General features: G+C 47.1%; 1 protein-coding gene across 8 annotated transcripts in view; it reads left to right on the top strand.

The window, feature by feature from the left end:
• Nucleotides 1–20,272, top strand: part of CACNB4 (calcium voltage-gated channel auxiliary subunit beta 4) — a 115,176-nt gene that overhangs the window by 77,367 nt on the left and 17,537 nt on the right. For 7 of the 8 annotated variants that reach the window (XM_007671115.4, XM_007671116.2, XM_029071458.2 and 4 more), the window contains 6 exons: nucleotides 8,737–8,856; nucleotides 9,600–9,722; nucleotides 14,453–14,583; nucleotides 17,078–17,154; nucleotides 18,865–18,884; nucleotides 19,129–19,209. In XM_007671115.4, coding sequence (XP_007669305.1) covers nucleotides 8,737–8,856; nucleotides 9,600–9,722; nucleotides 14,453–14,583; nucleotides 17,078–17,154; nucleotides 18,865–18,884; nucleotides 19,129–19,209 — 552 coding nt within the window. The remainder of the gene's footprint in view (nucleotides 1–8,736; nucleotides 8,857–9,599; nucleotides 9,723–14,452; nucleotides 14,584–17,077; nucleotides 17,155–18,864; nucleotides 18,885–19,128; nucleotides 19,210–20,272) is intronic. The other variant, XM_029071461.1, reaches the window with a different exon arrangement.

The raw sequence follows: 20,272 nt of genomic DNA, 5'->3' as shown, positions 1-20,272 counted from the left end.
TTTAGAGCCATCTTCGAAGCAGATTTTGACCCGCCTCTTCTCCCCCCATCCATCATGCTGTGATCGTGACTGCGTCTTCAGCTAAATCAACCCTCAAGTCGCAGGAGTTGATTTGCCTGCTATTTGCTTATTCCCGAGTTGGCTGGAACCGGGCTTGCAGTTGTGATTCACATTAATGCTGGAAGGGCTGCATCCAGTGATGATGTGCGAGCTCTAACTGGGTCTTTCTTCTAGATCCTTCTGTGAACAGGAAATGTTGACAAGGCTGTTTGGCCAGGATTGGTGGGGCCACAATATGATTGGGCCATAGAGAAGCAGTGTGGCTCAGTGGAAAGAGCACGGGCTCGGGAGTCAAAGGTCATGGGTGCTAATCCCGGCTCCGCCGCCTGTCAGCTGTGTGACTCTGGGCGAGTCACTTCACTTCTCGGTGCCTCAGATACCTCATCTGTAAAATGGGGATTAAAACTGTGAGCCTCACGTGGGACAACCCGATTAGCCTGGATCCGCCTCAGCGCTTAGAACGGTGTTCGGCACATAATAAGCGCTTAACAAATACCAACATTATGATCGGGCCAGCCGCAGCCAGTCGGATGGCTCGATCTGTCGTGCCTTTTGGAAACCCTACAGGGCCAGATCAGATGTGGACCACCGCATCTCTTTAATGATAATGATGATGGTATCTGTTAGGCGCTTACTATACGTCAAGCACTGTTCTTAGCGCTGGGGTAGATATAAACTGATCAGGTTGGACACAGCCCCTGTCCCTCATGGGGCTCACAGTTTTAATCCCCAATTTACAGATGAGGTAACTGAGGCACAGAGAAGTTAAGTGACTTGCCCAAGTCACTGTACTCTGGGTGAGGGGCTATATTTCACTGTACTTCCAGGGTTTTAGCAAAAAGTTACTGCCAGCTGAAGGAATTCCCAGCTGCACCCGAAATGAAAGTGCTTAACTACCCAATTAATCATGAATGGATGAATTCAATGAAACACAAAATTCAATCTGTTTTTGCAGCAGAAGCTTTGAGAAATTGGAGACAGGCAATTTTTTTTTAAATCAAAAGCATCTCTGAGTGGCTAGTAAGGGACCGGAATAGCATCCAGTCTTATTTTAATGATGTGAGGGAATATGCAAATGTTACTTTAGCTACCATTTCCCCAAGGGGGGGGATCATGGGGAGGGTGGAGTGAGGGCTGAGTATCTTACCCCTAAATGTCTCCCTTTTTCAAAATCAGATGAAACGGTCTGGGCGAAATGGGGTGTTGCCTTTAGATTTGCCTCTGAAACAGGAAGTGAAAGGACGGAAGATATTCGATCGATCCAATGTCTGGTTTTGACTAATTTTAGCAGGAGCGGCATGAAGCCGAAACCGCTATATGGGTCACTTATTGCCACTGGAAGTTTTGGAGACTAAAATTCGGTTGGTTTGGGAGGGATTCTGATCAGTTCATGAAATGTTAATGAGTTAGAGGAAAACATCTGGAATGGTGGATGGTCCACACCTAACTAGAATGAAGGATACCGTCCCACCGAACCTCTGAGGATTCCGTTGCTTTTGTCGGAGACAAACACCTCAGGTAGATGATCAGGAAGTGTGAGCTGAAACGGTGTGGCAGGTGTTTTGTTGTTCTCCATTTCCGGATCCATCAGTTAATCGATAAATGGTATTTCTTGAGTGCTTACTTTGTGCAGAGCATTGAACTAAGAGCTTGGAGAGTACAGTAGAACAGAGTTGATAGACACAGTCCCTGCCCTCAAAGAGCTTACAGTCTAGAGGGGGAACAACACTTTTTGTCCCCGGCAGAGATAGCGGGATGTTGGAGCAACCACGTGATGGTTGTCATCCTTGTCACCCATTCTAAAGGTTAGGGATGGCCCACCCGTCATCCCTAACTCTTCCCTTTGGTCATCTATTATGGACCAAATTATGGGTTGAACACCTATGAATATATTCAAACCCTTCTTGATCCTGCTGATATACTCGTCAAGCGCCTCATCCGTGGGAGTGAAATCCAAGGTTTAGCCCTCAAATTTCAATCCTTTACTCTCTCACCTGCTGGTGCCTACATTCAATGGATGATAATAATAATAATAATAATAATAATGTTGGTATTTGTTTAGCACTTACTATGTGCAGAGCACTGTTCTAAGCGCTGGGGTAGATACAGGGTACTCAGGTTGTCCCACGTGAGGCTCACAGTCTTAATCTGCATTTTACAGATGAGGTAACTGAGGCACAGAGAAGTTAAGTGACTTGCCCACAGTCACACAGCTGACAGGTGGCGGAGCCGGGATTCGAACCCATGACCCCCGACTCCCAAGCCTGGTCTCTTTCCACTGAGCCACGCTGCTTCTTTGATCCCTTGTCTTGACTGTGTGGGATTTAAGGAATAACAATTTCACATTTCGCCTCTCCCCACCTATCACGATTTTGTAAATTTCATTCACGCCTCTTTTGCCTATTATGCCTTTCCAGATTGAAGGGGATGAACCTTTCCAATCTATCATCATTTGGAAAGTCTCCTTGTCTCCCTAATCATTTCAGCTTCTCTTCAGTATGTCTTCTAGTAGGAGTCATAATGGTATCGAAGGTAGCACGTAGTACTCGGCATGGAGGAAAGTACAGTAGATGTAAAACGGTCAGTCAGTCGTATTTACTGAGTGCCTACTGTGTGCAGAGCACTGTACTGAACGGGAGTATGATGTAACTGAACAGATATACGGACACATTCCCTACCCACAGTGAGCTTACGTCTAGAGGGGGACAACCAACCTATAGAATATTTATGGAGAACGGGAGCAGTAGGAAATGGAACAAACATGCCAGGCTGAAACACCCAAATAAATCTCTAGTTCTCATGTAAATCTTTAGATGCAATAATAGAAACCGCTCGTGTTTTGCCAGATGTTGTTTTTACGCAGTGGAAAAACGATGCCTTTCACTTTTCCTCTCCTAATGATACCCAGAATTCTATTGGCCTTTGATGATGATAATAATAGTAACGATGGTATTTGTAAGGCATTTACTACTTGCCAAGCACTCTACTAAGCACTAAGGTAGGTTCGAGATAATCAAGGCCCACATGGGGCTCACAGCCTAAGTAGGAGGGAGAATAAGTATTAAATCCCTATTTTGCTGATGAGGGAACTGAGGAACAGAGAGGCTAAGTGACTTGCATAGAGTCACACAGCAGGTAGGTAGCAGAGCCGGGATTAGAACCCAGGTCTTCTGGCTCTACATTGCTTCTCAGAATTTCTATGGTGTGAGTTCCAACCCTTTATCCTTGATGACGGCGCTTTAGGGCTGTTTCCGTACCTGGGTCTCGACTCTCTTATTTTAAAATTGCTTCTGAAAAGATACTAGATCGACTCTCGGCTCTGTCCTTATTTGCATTCCTCCTCTCTTCTGTTGGATGGAGGTGGGGTTTCAGCCAGTTGCTGGTAGTGTGAATCGATGGGGTGTTAATCTTGACAATCCGTTGAACGTTACTGCGAGTCTGGATGTTGGCAATTATTAGATTAAGCCTGCTGCTTTTGAAAAAGTCAACTTCCCTAATTCTAACCGTGGTAAGTTGAAGTGACCCTTTCATTTCTATGTAGATGCAGAGCGTAGTTCGGTAACTAAGCACCTAATTTATTATTTCAACAGTGGTTTCCCACAGACTTTAAATGTGGGAGCCATAATTTCTTTCAGGCACGGTTACGAGGAAGTCGGGCAAGAGGGGAATTTTCAAAATGAGGCGTGATATCTCGGGCCAAGGGAAGGTGGCTGCCTTTGGATGTGTTTTGGTTTTTTTTCCTCTTGCTAACGACGGTGGCGAAGGAGCGTGGTTTTCAGTTAAACAGGAGATCACAGGGTCCTTGGTCGAGTAGGACAGTCACAAAACTTTTACCTCTATTCTGCTGCTTGGGGTGTCCAATAGTAATCGTGGTATATATTAAGCACTTTAGTATATGTGCCGAGCGCGATAACCAGATCAGACACAATTCCCGTCCCACAGTCTAAGAGCTGTCATCTCCTCCTTTCACAGATGAGGAAACTGAGGCCCAGAGATAGTAATGATAACTGTGGTATGCGTGAAGCACCTACTATGTGCTTAATGGAGAAGCAGCGTGGCGTAGTGGATAGAGCACGGACCTGGGAGTCAGAAGGACCTGGGTTCTAATCCTGGCTCCGCCACATATCTGCAGTATGACCTTGGGCAAGTCACTTCTCTGTGCCTCAGTTACCTCTCCTGAAAAATGGGGATTAAGACTGTGAGCCCCATGTAGGACAGGGACTGTGTCCCACTTGAGAAGATTGTATCTACCTCAGCACTTAGTACGATGACCGGCACGTAGTAAGCACTTAGGAAATATCAAAAAAATATATAAAATAGTAATAACAGAGAGCTTCCAGTCTAGGGTAAGAAAGCTCTTTAACCTTCTGGGGGGAATGTTGTCAACTCTTCTAGGGCATTAGATTTTCATTTTGAGCATTACAACAGATCCTGTACCCCTTAAACACCTCACTGATATACCTGCTAGTGGCCTAGTGACTTTGTGATCCAGCTCAGGTTGATTTTTACATAATTCAGGTACACTAACCTTCTGAAGTGGTTTTTCCCATATTTTGTTTTACCTGATTTTTGTCCTCTTCTATTATTTAATCATCTTGCCCAATATCAAGACTGTTGACAGTAGGATAATGAATTTCACCCTCCAGCTTGCCAAGAAACTGAATTTGGGAATCGAGAAAAGCCAAGAGGAAAAGCTGCCAGAACTCTGAGCCCGTGAGCAAAGGAATAATAGTATTTTCTGAATTGCTACTAGCGGGGAAATGAGATGCAGGCCTACTTAGTCCAACACAAGCGAGAAAAAAAAGACTTATTTTCCATGTTTCCTTGCTTTAGAACTGGATGAAACGGTTTGAAATAATCTGTCGTTACTTATTCAAGGCTTTAACTGAGCAAGCATAAATGTTTCCCAAAAGCAGTTGGTAGTAGAAGCCTAATTTGTTGCTTCATGTTGGCTAAGGAGTAATGTGGGGTGAAAATACATTTTTTGCCAGCGAATAAAATAAAATACTTGACCTCTTTTTGCAGGGGTGCGTAAAACTGTAGGAAACCTGGCTGTCGAGATGAGAAAAATGCCTACGGGATCGTCTGAATTTTATCTGATCTATGCATTCAGGCGAGACTAGAGATTCAAATGATAGGCTCATTTAATACACCTTAATACCTTCAAAGTACTAATAAAATCACACCTCCTCCAAAAGTCCTTCCCTGATTAAGCCCTCGTACTTGATATTCACCTCAGCCCCAGAGCACTTTTGGACATTTCCCCAATCTGTAATTTATTTGACTGTCTCCCCATCTAGACTGTAGGCTCTTTACTATGTGCCAGACACTGTACTAAGCGCTGGGGTGGATACAAGCAAATCGGGTGAGACACCATCCCTGTCCCACATGGGGCTCACAGTCTCAATCCCCATTTTCAGATGGAGGAACTGAGGCACCGTGAAGTGACTTACCCAAGGTCACAGAGTAGACAAGTGGCGGAGCCAGGCTTAGAACCCGGGTCTTTCTGACTCCGGTGCCCATGCTTTACACACTGGGCCTCATTGCACTTAAATTCTCCGTGCCTTAATGTCCTCATCTGTAAAATAGGGATTAAGACTGTGAGCCCCATGTGGGACAGGGACTGAGTCCCACCTGATTAGCTTGTATCCACCTCAGCGCTTAGTACAGAGCCTGGAACATAGGAAATGCTTAACAAATACCATTAAAAAACCAAAAACTTCAGGCCTCATACCTGAATGCCTGGTGCAAACTGTATTCCTGAGTTGAGTCATGGTACCCCAGAACAGCAGCAGTGTCCCCTGTGACTAACATACTCTACTCGTCTCACACTCCAGAATTTCTTCATGTCTGGTAATCCTGACAGTTTTGAGTACTACTCTGCCTGCGTCAACCACCCACGTCTAAGCGTGCCTGAGGTTGGAATCGAAGCTGTGAAATTATCTGACTATTATTTGTAAATATTTTTGAATTCTGTTCTCTCCTCTTTATACTGAATTTATGCTGACTTAACCAACATCATTTGTTAAATACACTGGAATGAATACCGTTCTGGTTTTTTTATGGTATTCTTTAAGAGCTTACCACGTTCCAGGTATTGTACTAAGCGCTGGGGTCGATACAAGAGAAGCAGCGTGGTTCAGCGGAAAGAGCACGGGCTTGGGAGTCAGAGGTCATGAGTTTGAATCCCGGCTCTGCCACTTGTCAGCCGTGTGACTGTGGGCAAGTCACTTCACTTCTCTGTGCCTCAGTTACCTCATCTGTAAAATGGGAATTAACTGCGAGCCTCCCGTGGGACGACCTGATTACCCTGTATCTACCCCAGCGCTTAGAACAGTGCTCGGCACATAGTAATCGCTTAACAAATACCAACATTATTATTATTATTATTGTTACAAGCTAATCACATCGGACACAGTCCACGAACTGTATGGGGTTCACAATCTGAGTAGGAGGGAGAACAGGTTTTGAATCCCCATTTTACAGATGAGATAACTGAGGCACAAAGAAGCGCAGTGACTTGCCCATGGTCACACAGCAGACAAGTGGTAGAGTCAGGATTAGAACCCAGATCCTTCCGACTTCCAGACCTGTGTTTTATTCCCTAGACCATGCTGCTTCCCAAAGCAGTCCTTCCGTGGAGCATTCTTAAGAGTCTTGCCCGTAATGAGGGTGTGCTCTGTTTCCCGCAGCTAAATGTGGGAATGAAGTTTGGATACGTCCGTTAAGTGGAGGATTCGTTCGTTCGTTCATTCATTCAATTGTATTTATTGAGCGCTTACTGTGTGCAGAGCACTGTACTAAGCACTTGGGAGAGTACACAATAAGCAGAAGCATTCCCTGCCCACAGCAAGTTTACAGTCTGGGGGGTTTGGCGTAGTTAACAGCAGAAGAATAGATAGTTAAGTTAGGGAAAGGGAAGTGTTGGGAAGAAGTATCTCCTATGGATGATTTGATGGAATTACAATATTTTTCAACCTGATGCAACTGTAGATTTAGATGAAAGATGCTCTGTTTGTAAATTGGAGAGGCTTCTGCCTTGGAATGACCTAATCCTCCTTTCCCAACGAGATACCCTTATGAAATATCCAGTTCCCTCTGTGAGGAAATGGGGGTGAGATGTAAGTTTTGCAAATATGTGTTGTCAAATTTTTGTTTTTCTTTTTTTAAAAAATGGTATTTGTTACAAACTATGCGCGAGGCGCTGTACTACGCCTGACTCCGCCGCTTGCCAACTGTGTGACTTTGGGCAAGTCACTTAACTTCTCTGGGCCTCATTTACCTCATCTGTAAAATGAGGATTAAAACTGTGAGCCCCACGTGGGACAACCTGATCACCTTGTTTCCCCCAGCGCTTAGAACAGTGCTTTGCACATAGTAAGCGCTTAACAAATACCACCATTTATTTTATTTTACGCCCTGGGGGAGATCTGAGCTAATCACTTTGGACACAGTCCGTGTCCCACATGGGGCTCCCAGACTTAATACGCATTTTACAGACGAGGAAACTGAAGCCCAGAGAAATGAAGTGACTTGCCGAAGATCACACAGCAGGTGAGTGGCAGAACGGGGTTAAATCAGGTCCTTCTGACTCCCAGGCCCGGTTCTCTGCTCTAGGCCATGCTGCTTCTCAAGTATTTGCTCTTCTCCCCAGGGGAAAGATTGTGTAAATTCAGGCCGGTGGAGTTTGAAGGACGAATGGATTAGGGTTCAGAAACTAGGGCAGAGTGGTGATTTCAGTGATATGCTTCAGAGCTAGCTGGACTCAGTGTACCATTAAAAATATGGGTGAATTCATACTGAGGGCCAGAAGCCCATTAGCATCTTGGTAATATTAAAACTGTATGTCGGGGACTAAAAAGATACATTTGTTTTCCTTGAATTACCTAATGTTTCTGCAATAAAATGATAATAATCACAATAATCATAATTTAATAGTCTTAGACTCTATGTGCTAAGCACTGTACTAAGCGCTGGAGTAGATCGAAGATCGTTAGGTCGGAATACAGTCCCTGTCAAACATGGGGCTCACGGTCTAAATAAGAGGGAGAACAGGTTTCATACTCCCGTTTTACAGATGAGAGAGCTGAGGCCCAGAGAAGTGCAGTGATATGCTCAAGGTCACCCAGCAGGCAAATGGCGGAGCTGGGATAGGAATTCAAGTCCTCTGGCTCCCAGATCAGTGATCTTTCCACTAGACCAGGCTGCTTCAGTATATTCTCTGACAATTTGTCTAAGTGAAGTATTTTCTTTTTCATCCTGTTTCTTTCAGGCCTGGCTCCAGTTCTATTCCAAAAATTTACTTCCTCAGTAAAGCACACAAATACACAACTTTCCACATTTAGAAACTTTCCACAACTTTCCACATCCAGAGCACATTCCCCTCTAGACTGTAAGCTCATTGTGGGCAAGGAGCAATTTTTACCAACTCTCTTTTATTGTACTCTCCCAAGCACACAGTACAGTGCTCTGCACAGAGTAAGTGCTCAATAAGCTCCCGCAAGCTCCCTGTGGGCAGGGATTCTGTCTACCAGCTCATATTGTGTTCACCCCAAGTGCTTAGTACAGTAAGTGCTCAATAAATACCATCGATTGATTAATTTAAAAAAAAACAGATTTCTCTTTGTCTGGTTTTATTTCCCACAGCTTCATTCGTCTTCATATTTTCCTTTTCAGGGTTCAGCAGATTCCTACACAAGCAGACCATCTGATTCAGATGTCTCTCTGGAAGAGGATAGAGAAGCGATCCGTCAGGAAAGAGAGCAGCAAGCAGCCATTCAGCTTGAAAGGGCAAAGGTGACCGTCTGTCCCTTTCTGACTGGGATTCGATGCGTCCCAACTGGGAATGGCTTACCAAAACCCTGGATTTTCCAACTGGGAATGGCTCACCACAACCCCTCGTTTTCTAGTGAGATGGCAGCATCTGGAGAGAGTTTGAAGTGGGGGAGTTGTCAGACTCAGTAATCCCTAAATCAGTAGAAGGACTTCCCCTGTTGTGCATCACTCTGTGACAGACCATCTTCTCCCCCCTTTCTCCTGTTCATTTTGATTTTTGAGGAGAAAGCCTTAGAAAGCATTACCTGTTGAGCTCTATGAGGCAGACCTTTGAGTTTCTGATTGGGATGAGGCTTAAACTGGGCACTCACGGGAATTCAGTTGAGTTTCCCTCTTTATTTTGGGCTGGGGATCAGGGGCCTGGGATCTGGGAATCTGCTAAAAAATGTTTTCGTTTTTTATATGGACCCATCGTGAGGAATAAATCAGTCCCTGATTCCACAGAGCAGTGGTTTCCACTTATCCCCTGTTGAGGCTTTTCTGGGCTAGGAAAAGGTAGGGTATGGTCGGGGGGGGGGGGGGGGAGGGCGGGTGGCGGGGAGACAGGAAGGAATCCTTTCCCTTCAGGAAATCTAGGATATCCAGAAGGTCCTAGAATGTGGGATCCCTGACTGAGGCTTGGGTTATCGAAGGCCCGTTCAGACCTTTTGATGGGAAATGTCTAAGGGCAATGTACCTGACTGTCCGTGTGCTCTCATCCCTAGTCCAAACCAGTAGCCTTTGCGGTGAAGACCAACGTGAGTTACTGCGGAGCCCTCGACGAAGATGTGCCCGTCCCCAGCACTGCCATCTCCTTTGACGCCAAGGACTTCCTGCACATTAAAGAGGTAAAGACGGGCAGAGCCCACTACTCCTCTCACCCATTCAAAACTGTCCCCCGCTCCAAGCCGAGCTGCCAGGCTCCAGGTCAGGGGTGATCGAAGGGAAAACTGATCCCCTGGCAATGGGGCATCCTTCAATTAGTTGTGACGTCTCCCCTCCTGGGTCCTTTCAGTCAGATAGATGTTTTAACCCCATGGGACGAGATTCACTCAGCTCCAACCCTGAAGGGCAGCAGTGTATACTCCTTGAGTAGCTTCACTGATCTACTCGAGAGAAGAAGCATGACCCACTGGATAGAACACGAGCCCGGGAGTCAGGAGGACTTGCATTCTAATCCCGGCTCTTCCACTTGTCTGCCGTGTGACCTTGGGCATTTCACTTAATTTCTCTATGCCTCAGTTTCCTCGTCGGCAAAGTGGGGATTGAGACTATGACCCCTATGGGGGACAGGGACTGTGTCCAACCCGATTATCTTGGATCTACCTCAGCGCTTGGTACAGTGACTGGCATGTAGTAAATGGGAAAATTTGGGGGAAAAAAAAAACCCCAAAAAACAAATGCCGAGTTTATAGTTATCATTACCGGTACCATTGAAGGGCCCTTTCTCTAGGGTTAAAGCCATTAAAAGCATTCATTTACAGGTTGATTACTGTAGAAGATGAGTGATAACGGCGGTGATTTATGTCTGTCTCCCTTTCTAGACTGTAAACTCGTTATGGGCAGGAAACTTGCCTACCAACTCTGTTAAACTGCACTCTTCCAAGTGCGTAATACAGTGCTCTGCACACAGGTGCTCAACAGATGCGACTGATTGATAATGGAAAATCACCTGAATTTCAACACATAAATTATACTGTAGTCTAATGATATGGATCCATTTCCTGTGAGAATCATGGTTAGGTTCGGTAAAGATCGCAATTAGTAGGTCCTAGTCCCAGCTGCTGTCTGCTTAGAATGTCAGAAACCAGGGCATGTTAGGTGAGATTTAATTTCTTCTTAATATTCTGAACCTTTGGTCCCTAAAAGCCTGGGGAAAACACTCAATCACTGATTGTCTTTGCAGAAGTGCAGGTTTTTCTTATCTCATTGAAAAGAAATAAAAATTCACCCTTTACAAAGAGATTGGAAACAATAATTGTTTTGATGCTGGGGAGATCTGTAAACCCAGTAAAGTGTTCCTAATTCTAAAAAAGGAGAGAGTATACCAACTAAGGAAATCAGTTGGTTTCCCAACACCTACTCAGCTCTGGAGAGGGGAAAATTCACCCCCTGCGCACCCTCCAGCATCTCACCTTGAACTTTTTTCCACAGGATTCGGAAGCTCAGAGCCGCCCCAGCTCGCACCGTTTTAGAAAGGCAGAAGGATGATGCCTCAGGCAAAAAATGGTCCCCACGTTACCTGTTTGAATTGCTCCTGGCCTGCCCCCCGGCATGTCCTAGCCGTGTCATTTGGGCTCATGGATGCTGGGTCAACCACGGCCAAAATCTGTACTCAGAATCCTTTACATGAGGAGAAGTAATTCTCCTCTCCTCACCCCAGTTAAACCCTGGTGATTGAGCCAGGGTGAGACTACAGAGCCAGCCTCTTGTCTCTCTCCCTTCAAGGAGAAGAAAGGAGCAGCTTTACATTTTTAGGAAGGTGGTTTGCAGTAGTACTTTTCCCTGTTAACCATTCCCTCTGGGACAACATAGGGACTGACCCTTTTTTTTATGGTATTTAAGTGTTTACCATGTGCCAGGCTCTGTACTAAGTGCTGGGATAGATACAGATTAATCACAGGTCACATCCCAAATGGTGTTCAGTCTTAATCCCCATTTTGCAGATGAGAGAACAGAGGCCCAGAGAAGTGAAGTGACTTGTCCAAGGTCGCACAGCAGACAAGTGGTGGAACCAGGATTAGAACCTAGGTCTTTCCCAGGCCTGAACTCCATCCATTAGACCACTCTGCTTTTCATTGTTGGAGCCTTTCCTCTCCCTTGCTTTTAAACAGGCAACTTCCTACTCCCTTCCCCTTTCTCCATCAATATTTTGGTTTCTTCCTGGCCATGGATATGCAAACATTCAGCATGAGAAGGGGGCTGCTCCCGTAACCAGCAGAAGCTACATGTTTTGTGCTTTTCAGCAGCATCACTAACACGGCCACCGGAACCAGTAGCAGGCCACCTCCACAGGGCATCTTGGTCTCGCCTACTACCTCAATCCTGCTTCTGTTGGAAACAGAGACTGAGATTACAGCAGAAATGGCTAGTGGATGTCTCGGAGGAGAAAATCTAACCCCTCACAGCCCATTTCTTAAGAAGGCGAGACTACTGCCCACACTTCATTCATTCAGTCATATTTATTGAACGCTTACTATGTGCAAAACATTGTACTAAGCTCTTGGGAGAATACAATAAAACAATAAACGGACACATTCCCCGCCCACATCGAGCCTACAGTCTAGAAACGACCTTACAGTCGTAAGCCCCTTGTGGGCAGGGAATGTGTTGAGCAACTCTTATGTTGTACTCTCCTAAGCGCTTAGTACAGTGCTCAATAAGTATAAACGATTGATCGATGAAGGGGTTACCCTCGGTACTGCCTGGGGGCACATGATTTAGTGATTATTCTTTCCAGTTGCCTTTGGGGAATCATTTCCAAGCACATGGAGATGGCAACTGGGATGGCGATGAGTTCCTCTTTATATCTAGAGAAAAAGACTTCTCACAGTCAGAGACCTGGAGCCTGGAAAAACGTTTGATCGGGCCTTGGACCTGGGGAAAATTAGCCCAAAGATCCTACCAGGTTTAAGGTGCAGAGGTCGGGCAGCACCCTAAGGACAACAGAATCGTTTTCTTCTTGACTCTGAAGGGTTTCAACGATCCCATCCGGAATCTTCCATCGCCTTCCTGCTTTTTCTGTTCCCCGTTGCTCTCTGACTACCTCTTTCATCGGGCATGTCGTGTCCAGCCTTAAGGCGGTAATCCTGCTGGGATTTGAAGGTCTTGAAACTCCAGATAAGAAGGCTCTCTCTAGAGCGAGCTCTAAATGCTTGAGGAAAGCCAGAGTAAGAGGGATTGACCCCAAACTAGGGTCACCTTGCCAGAGGCTGGATGGGACTGCTGGAAATGGACAGAAACCGACATGTATCTCAGTCTATGATGTGTACTGAGGGCTTATTATGTGCAGAGCACTGGACTAAGCACTTGGGAAAGGACAAGACAGTAGAGGTGGTAGACACAATCCCTGCCCACAAGGAGTTTATGGAGGGAATTTTCCTGAAGCGGCCGATCAGGGCTCAGTGATTCTTGGAGAGTACGGAGAAAACCCAGTGTGAGTTTCTCAGTGTGCTTGTACTTGAGATAAATCCTGCACCTCATCCATCCCCCTGGAAGCCGTATATTATGGCACTCCAAGCACTGACTTAGATCAGGGGTTTAGGCTAAAAGCTGCTTCACAAAGGAACAAGCCGTTGTTTGTGTATACACACAGGTAATAATTGCGGCATTTGTTAAGTGCTTATTATGTGCCAATCACTTTACCAAGTGCTAATACAAGATCATCAGGTCCCATATAATAATAACTAATAATTGTCATTATGGTATTTATTAAGGGCTTCCTATGTGCCAAACACATCTCTAAGCGCTGGGGTAAATACAAGGTAATCAGGTTGTTCCATGTGGGGCTCACAGTCTTAATCCCCATTTTACAGAAGAGGTAACTGAGGCACAGAGAAGTTAAGAGGCTTGCCCAAGATCACACAGCAGACAAGTGGCGGAGGCAGGATTAGAACCTACGTCCTCTGACACCCAAACCTATGCTCTTTCCACTAAGCCACGCTCCTTTTCCATGAGGCTCACAGTCTGAGTAGGAGGGAGAGCATGTATTGAATCCCCTTTTGCAGATGAGGGAATTGAGGTACAGAAAAGGTAAGTGACTGGCCCTAGGTCACACAGCAGGTACATGGTGGAGCTGGGATTTGAACCCAGGTCCGCTGGTTCCCAGGCCTGTGCTCTTCTAGTAGACCATGCTGCTTCCCTAGGTAGGTGACTAGCGACCTATATGGAGCACACCGATGAATGGTCAGAAGGGGAAAAAAAATTTTCCTGCATCCCATAAAAGTAAAACAGAGGGCTTTCTTCAAGTATCTCCACATCAGTACTCCCGAGCATATGAGTGCAGCTTCTCCAAATTAAGGAAACCACTTGGTTTTGATGTCCTGTACAGAGGCTTGTGCCTAAAGGTATCCCATTTCATGGGCTAGAACCTTTGAAGAGCTGATTGTATCGTCTCAGCTCGAGATCTGTGAACGTGTTCTTTTTTAAAAAGAAATCCCCCGTAAGAACAAACCCGGACCCCCAAAAACCCTTAAAAGCCGGCAGATGTGGATGAATTTGATAGAATTTTTTTCTCCCCGTAGAATGGAAAAGATTACATTTCATAGGAAGTTGTAATCCTGTCTCAAATACAGGCATCTCCCCTCACACAGGCCTGTCCTGTTTGTGTGGATCATGTGATGACAATAAAGTCTGAGGAACCGGTTAGACTTCTTGGCATGCAGGAGGCAGTTCTGCTTTGGCAGTTTCCTTTCCTGTACCCCGAGGACTGATGCCACGCCTGCCCTAGGCACTTCTCGGTCCCTCCGGGAAACAGGAATGGGAGATTAAACACTAGGGATGTAGGACGGCCGGTTGTTTGGAGTGAGCCGGAGCATACGGTCTCGAGATTGCAACGGGTCTTCTCTCTGCGTTGCAGAAATACAACAACGATTGGTGGATAGGGAGGCTGGTTAAGGAGGGCTGCGAAATCGGTTTCATTCCAAGCCCCCTTCGACTGGAGAATATCCGGATTCAGCAGGAGCAGAAAAGAGGACGCTTTCATGGAGGGTAAGTCTTAATAATAAATCACAGTGTGGGTGCCAAGACACTACGCTAAGCAGTAAGGAAGAGGCGCACCAATCGGATTGGACCCCAGTCCCTGTTCCACGTGGACCTCACAGTCTATTAGGTGGAGAGCACGTGTCCTGGCCCCGTTTTACAGATGAGGAAACTGAGGCGCAGGCGGATTAAGTGACTCTAGCTGTAAGCTCGATGTGGGCAGGGAATGCGTCTGATATACGGTTGAACTGTATTCTCCCAAGCTCTTGGAACGGCACTCTGCACTCGGTCGATATGATCAATAAATATGATTGATCGTTTGACTCGTGCGAGGCAGAGCTGGAACTAGAACCTACGTCTGGCCTCATGCGCTAAGGGAGTCTTTCCGCATTTCGGTAAACTCTTTCCCTTCGTGAAGGACAGTGGAAGCGGGGGATTATTTCTGGATTTGGCAGTTGAGGCATTCTGGGATGTTCTTGGGTACAGGATGTATTTTCAGAAACCCTGACTGAAGGGTGTTAAGGCACCTTGCCATCGGAAAGCAGAGCCCGGTGCTGTTCTAGGCAGAGGCTCAGGACTCCCCTGGACTCACCGGGAATTCTGGGGAAAAGACCAGCATGCCCCGGGGGCATCGTAATAACAAAAATAATAATGGGATTTGTTAAGCGCTTACTACGTCTAAAGCACCGTTCTAAGTGCTGGAGTAGATACAAGCTGATCGGGTTGGACTCAGTCCCTTCCCACATGGGGTTCAAAGTCTTAATCCCCATTTTACAGATGGGGTTACTGAGGTCCAGAGAAGTTAAGTGATTTACCCAAGGTCACACAGCAGACAAGTTCAGAGCCAGGATTAGAACCCAAGTCTTTCTGACTCCCAGACCCGTGCTCTATCCACTAGGCCATGCTGCTTCTAAGAAGGCATAGAAGGGAGAGGGTAGAATGTTGAAACCGTGGGATAGATGTCTGGGGCCAACTGAGCTCCTGGTTGAGCCTTGGTCCAAAGGCCTAGCTCCAGTCGGGTGACCTCCCTTCATATCTCCTCCCCGGCCCCCCACCCACCTAGCTTTTTTTAGCAGCAGCCGTAACTTATCTAAAATGTCTTTCTCCCCCACTGGATTCCGGCCTCCTTCAGGGCACAGATCATGTCTATTAATTCTGTTGTGCTCTCCCAAGTGCTTAGTACGATACTCTGTGCACACTGGGAGCTCAAAAAATGCTCTCTACCGAGCGATCGGTTGATTTTCTCCATAGGCCAGACCAACTTGGAGGATGCTGGTGGTGATGGCCTTTGTCTCCAAATTGGCAGCAGCAACAGCTGAGGTGGGAGTTCCCAAACCCACCTTAGCGGGTCTGGGAAATCTCTGGATAAATGGGAGCCTCTCTCCCCCTGTTGAGTTTCTAGTCCCCTGTGCTGTGGCGGGCAAAGACGGAGGGGCCAAAGGATGGCCTGTCGCTCCTTTTCCCAATGCCGTCCCGATCTCCGTCATTTCTCTTCCCATCCCACCCCTCTCCCGTCTTAGAGGCGGAGGAAGATAATGATGATGGTGGCATTTGTTAAGCGCTTACTACGTGCAGAGCACTGTTCTAAGTGGTGATGATCTCAAGCCGTGGCCAAGAGGACTGTCTAGGGCAAGGGAAGATTCTGACTTGGGTGAGATGGCTCACAGAGCCTAGCAAGGCTGCTGTGTCCATTGGACATGAGATCAGCCTTTTCTCTTTTTTCTTGTTCAGTGCTTACTGTGTACCAGACTCTGTACTGAGCACTGGGGTAGATACAAGCTAATCGAGTCGTGCGCAGTCCATGCCCCACATGGAGCTCACAGTCTTAATCCCCATTTTACAGATGAGGAGACAAGTGAGGCACAGAGAAGCGAAGTGACTTTCCCGAGGCCACCCAGCAGACAAGTGGCAGAGCTGGGATTGGAACCCAGGTCCTTCTGACTCCCAGGCCTGTGCGCTATCTACTAGACCACTCTGCTTCCTCTAGCCTTCCCAGACTCTTCACCTGACCTCAGAGTCAGCCACAGAGAGAATTCACCTCAAGCAAAATCCTCTCTGTGATCCATTTATTGGTTCTCCGCTTTCTCCCACTCTGTTCCCTGGGGCGGCTCAGAATCAATCATTCAATAGTAATTACTGAGCATCCGGAGCAGTGTGCTAAGCACTTGGGAGAGCACAATAGACGACACAATCCCTGCCTCTAGAGAACCTTTAAAGATGTTTTCGCTGCTTGCTCCTGTGAGCTCCTGGAAAGGTCAGATCCTCTGGGACTCAGTCAAGGATTAAGGAAGACGGGTTTTCTAAACACTGTACTGAAATGTTCGATCGTGGCTGGTCACATTTTAATTGCTTGTCAAACTCCAGGAGGGAAAAGCGAGAACTGCCTTCCAATTGAGTTATTTTGTTTAACAGATAAGGCAACCCCCAAGCCCTCCCTGATCTGGTTCTGCTGCAGGAAAATCCGGGATATTAGCACTAACAATTCCCCTTTGTAACGCCCTAGGAAATCGAGCGGAAATTCTTCTTCCAGCCTCGGCGAAATGGTATCGGGAACCTTTCGAGCTACACCCACTTCGACTGGTGAGGGGTTTGTTTGAACTCTTGTCCCATTTTTGCTGTTTTGAAATAAATGGCAACGCTGCCGGCCCAGGAGCATTTTAGAAGGTTGATTTTTCTTTTTTAAAGAGTTGACGCTCTTTTATGTTTGTTGATATGTTGGGGTCCCTTTCGCTGCTAAAAAACTGCCGATCCCTGCAAGTCAGACAAACCTCGTGGACCGCCCGGACCACGATAAAGCAGCGGCCGGTGGTTGCCCGAGCCTGGGGGATCTTTCATCCTGGGCCTCGTGTATCAGCCTGGGCCTCGCAGGATCACAGGTGGAAGGAAATTGCCAAGCGGTGGTCCCTTCCCAGCAACCCTTGGGGGAAATGACCAAGGTCGGCCCAACAGTGTGGCGATGGCGTGCTGGGAGTGGCGACGCATTCAAAGGCGGAGGTGGGGCTCAGAGAGGGCTGAAGGTGGGGCCGGAGAGGCGCATGTGGGCCAAACCTCGGGACTTCAGTTCTGGCTCCCTCCCGGCCACAAAGCCCAACCCCTGGGAATGGCAGGTGTCTTGTTTTTGTTTTCTTCTGTTTTGCTTTGACTGTTTAGACTGTGAGCCCGTCGTTGGGCAGGGATTGTCTCTAACTGTTGCCGAATTGTACATTCCAAGTGCTTAGTACAGTGCTCTGCACATAGTAAGCGCTCAGTAAATACTACTGAATGAATGAATGTATGAGGGAGGCCTCTACACCCCATGAACCTGGGTATTCTGTATTGGGGCCACCACTAAAAGTGTACCTCTGGTGTCTGCAGCCCATTATTCCCCGACGGACGGTTCTCAGGGGGCTCCAGCGCAGTGACGGGGAAAATCTCGACGGGGGTTAGATAATAATGCTAAATAATAATTATGGTACTTGTTAAGCACTTACTCTGTGCCCCGCACTGTTCTAATCGCTGGGGTAGATACAAGTTAATCGGGTTGGACCCAGTCCCTGTCCCACATGGGGCTCACCCTCTTAATCCCCATTTTACAAATGAGGGAACCGAGGCCCAGAGAAGTGAAGTGACTTGACCTCGAGGTCACACAACAGACATGTGGCTGACCCGGGATTAGAACCCAGATCCTTCTGAATCCCATGCCTGTGTTCTATCCACTAGAATCCTAGGCTCTATACACCAGGATCAGGACGGGGACCTGATCCTGCCTCTGCCCTTAGAGCCAGCCCGAAAGGCAAGCTCTCTCAGCCTTCAGGCTGCATCACACCCTTGGGTCATCTCTACGGCTGCTGTGGCGTGAAAACAATTTCCCAGCCTGACCTGCTCTAGCCCCCCTCCCCCACTAATGCCCTCCAGGGTCTGTCGCCCACAGAGAGGACCCCAAATTCCCCTCTCGGCTCCTCTCCTTGAAGATCCTGGGGCCTGCCAGAAAGGATCGGTGGAAAAGGCTGCCTTACGTGTCAGGAAAATGTGTCGTTTCGCAGCTCCGGACAAAACCCACAGGGCTGCTCCAGGCCGGAGGTGGGTCAGGGAAATGCAGAGAGAATTCGTACCACCTGGCCTGCTCTCCCATCATTTAAAACCTGAACTTGTCTGCTTGCAGGGCGTTTGGATTGCGTGCGCAGGGATCATGTCTACTGATCTCTTCTATTGTATCCTCCCAAACGCTTAGTACAGCGCTCTGCACCCAGTAAGCGTTCAATAAATACCGTTGGCTGCTTGATTGATACAGTTCTTGTTGTTGTCTTTTAGCAAAGCAGAAGCAAAAAGTGGTAAGTTTCGGATTTTTTTTTTGGCATGTCCGTCTCTTCATCGGCCGTTAAGGTTTCAGTGCTTGCCTACCGTGTCCGGTTTCCGTGAACCGATCAGTTGCGGAACATGAGCTGTTCCCCACTGCCCCATGGCGGTGTGGGGGGTGGGTGTAGCCAGGTGATAGCTGAAGAGCGTTGAAATACTGTGATCGTTCTACCCTGGTCACTGAGGGACGACCCCCCCCCCCCCCGCATCTTATTTCAGACGGAGCACATTCCTCCCTACGACGTCGTGCCATCCATGAGGCCGGTGGTGTTGGTGGGTCCGTCGCTGAAAGGTTACGAGGTAGACACGCCACTTCATTTTGTCCGGTTCCTTGTTTCATTAATGTCACCTAGGTTCACGGCCCTGAACTGATTTCCCTCAATGTCCGAGCGCCCTCACGACACATTATCCAGATCAGTGGTGATCCTCGCCCTTGGGCTTCTCCCTCCTTCAGCTTCTCCCTTCGGCACACCACCCCTCTCCCCGCCCTGTCGATTGTTTCCTCCTTGGAAAGGGGTGACAGGAGGAATCGAAAGGAGGTGAAACCCAAAGTGTTCATTTAAGCCCCCTTGTTGCTAGGCCTGGTAAAGATGCCAGTTGGCTGAAATGAGGCTTGGGGATTTTCAGTGGATTCTGTGTTTCTGAGATCTTCTGTCTACCACTGGGAATTGGCTATATTACTGGGGTGACCCTACATCCTGATTGAGAAGGGGTAGTCCTAGATTTCTGTGGGGAATTCTAAAAAATACATGCATGCCTTGGAATTGGGACTGTCTCAAATATATCGGTCAGCCTTCCTGGCACTGGCCCTCTCCCCTCCCTCATAGTCTTGCTGACTTTTTAAAGACTTGGATTTCCATGACGGCATTGGAGCGTGCTCAAATATGTCCTGCATGCTCAACTGACACCTCCAAAACATTCTGAGATATTTAGACACTTCTACACTTCTTCCTGCCTTCCATCAAGCCTCACCGTCATGACTGCCGAGAGGGCAGAAGCCTGGAATGATATCCCAATTTCCCTATTTTTAGTAGTAATAACGCTGTGAGCCATAGTGGAGATATTTCCCAGTTTTACTGACTGCCTCATCTCTGTAGCATCAAAATTAATCCTTCTGGGATGTTCTTGACTTGATTTTAGCCAAGTGTTTCTAGATGTTAAGAATGGGTTATCGGGGAAATCTCACTGGGTGGAGGTCGTCTTACTCTCTCTGGATAAGAAGAAATAATGGCGGAGGGAGGGGAGAGATGAAATGTCGGATATCAGACTTCAGATAATTGGGTCATTATTCGAGCGATATGGGAGTAAAAGTCGGAAAATTCATCGATCAGAGAAAAATAAAAGCAGTTGCCAAAAAGCAATA

Source organism: Ornithorhynchus anatinus, chromosome 9 (assembly GCF_004115215.2).
Source record: "Ornithorhynchus anatinus isolate Pmale09 chromosome 9, mOrnAna1.pri.v4, whole genome shotgun sequence".
In the NCBI taxonomy this organism is placed as follows: Eukaryota; Metazoa; Chordata; class Mammalia; order Monotremata; family Ornithorhynchidae; genus Ornithorhynchus; species Ornithorhynchus anatinus.
The sequence above is the reverse complement of the archived record's forward strand: the minus strand, read 5'-3'. Positions and strand labels throughout refer to the sequence as shown.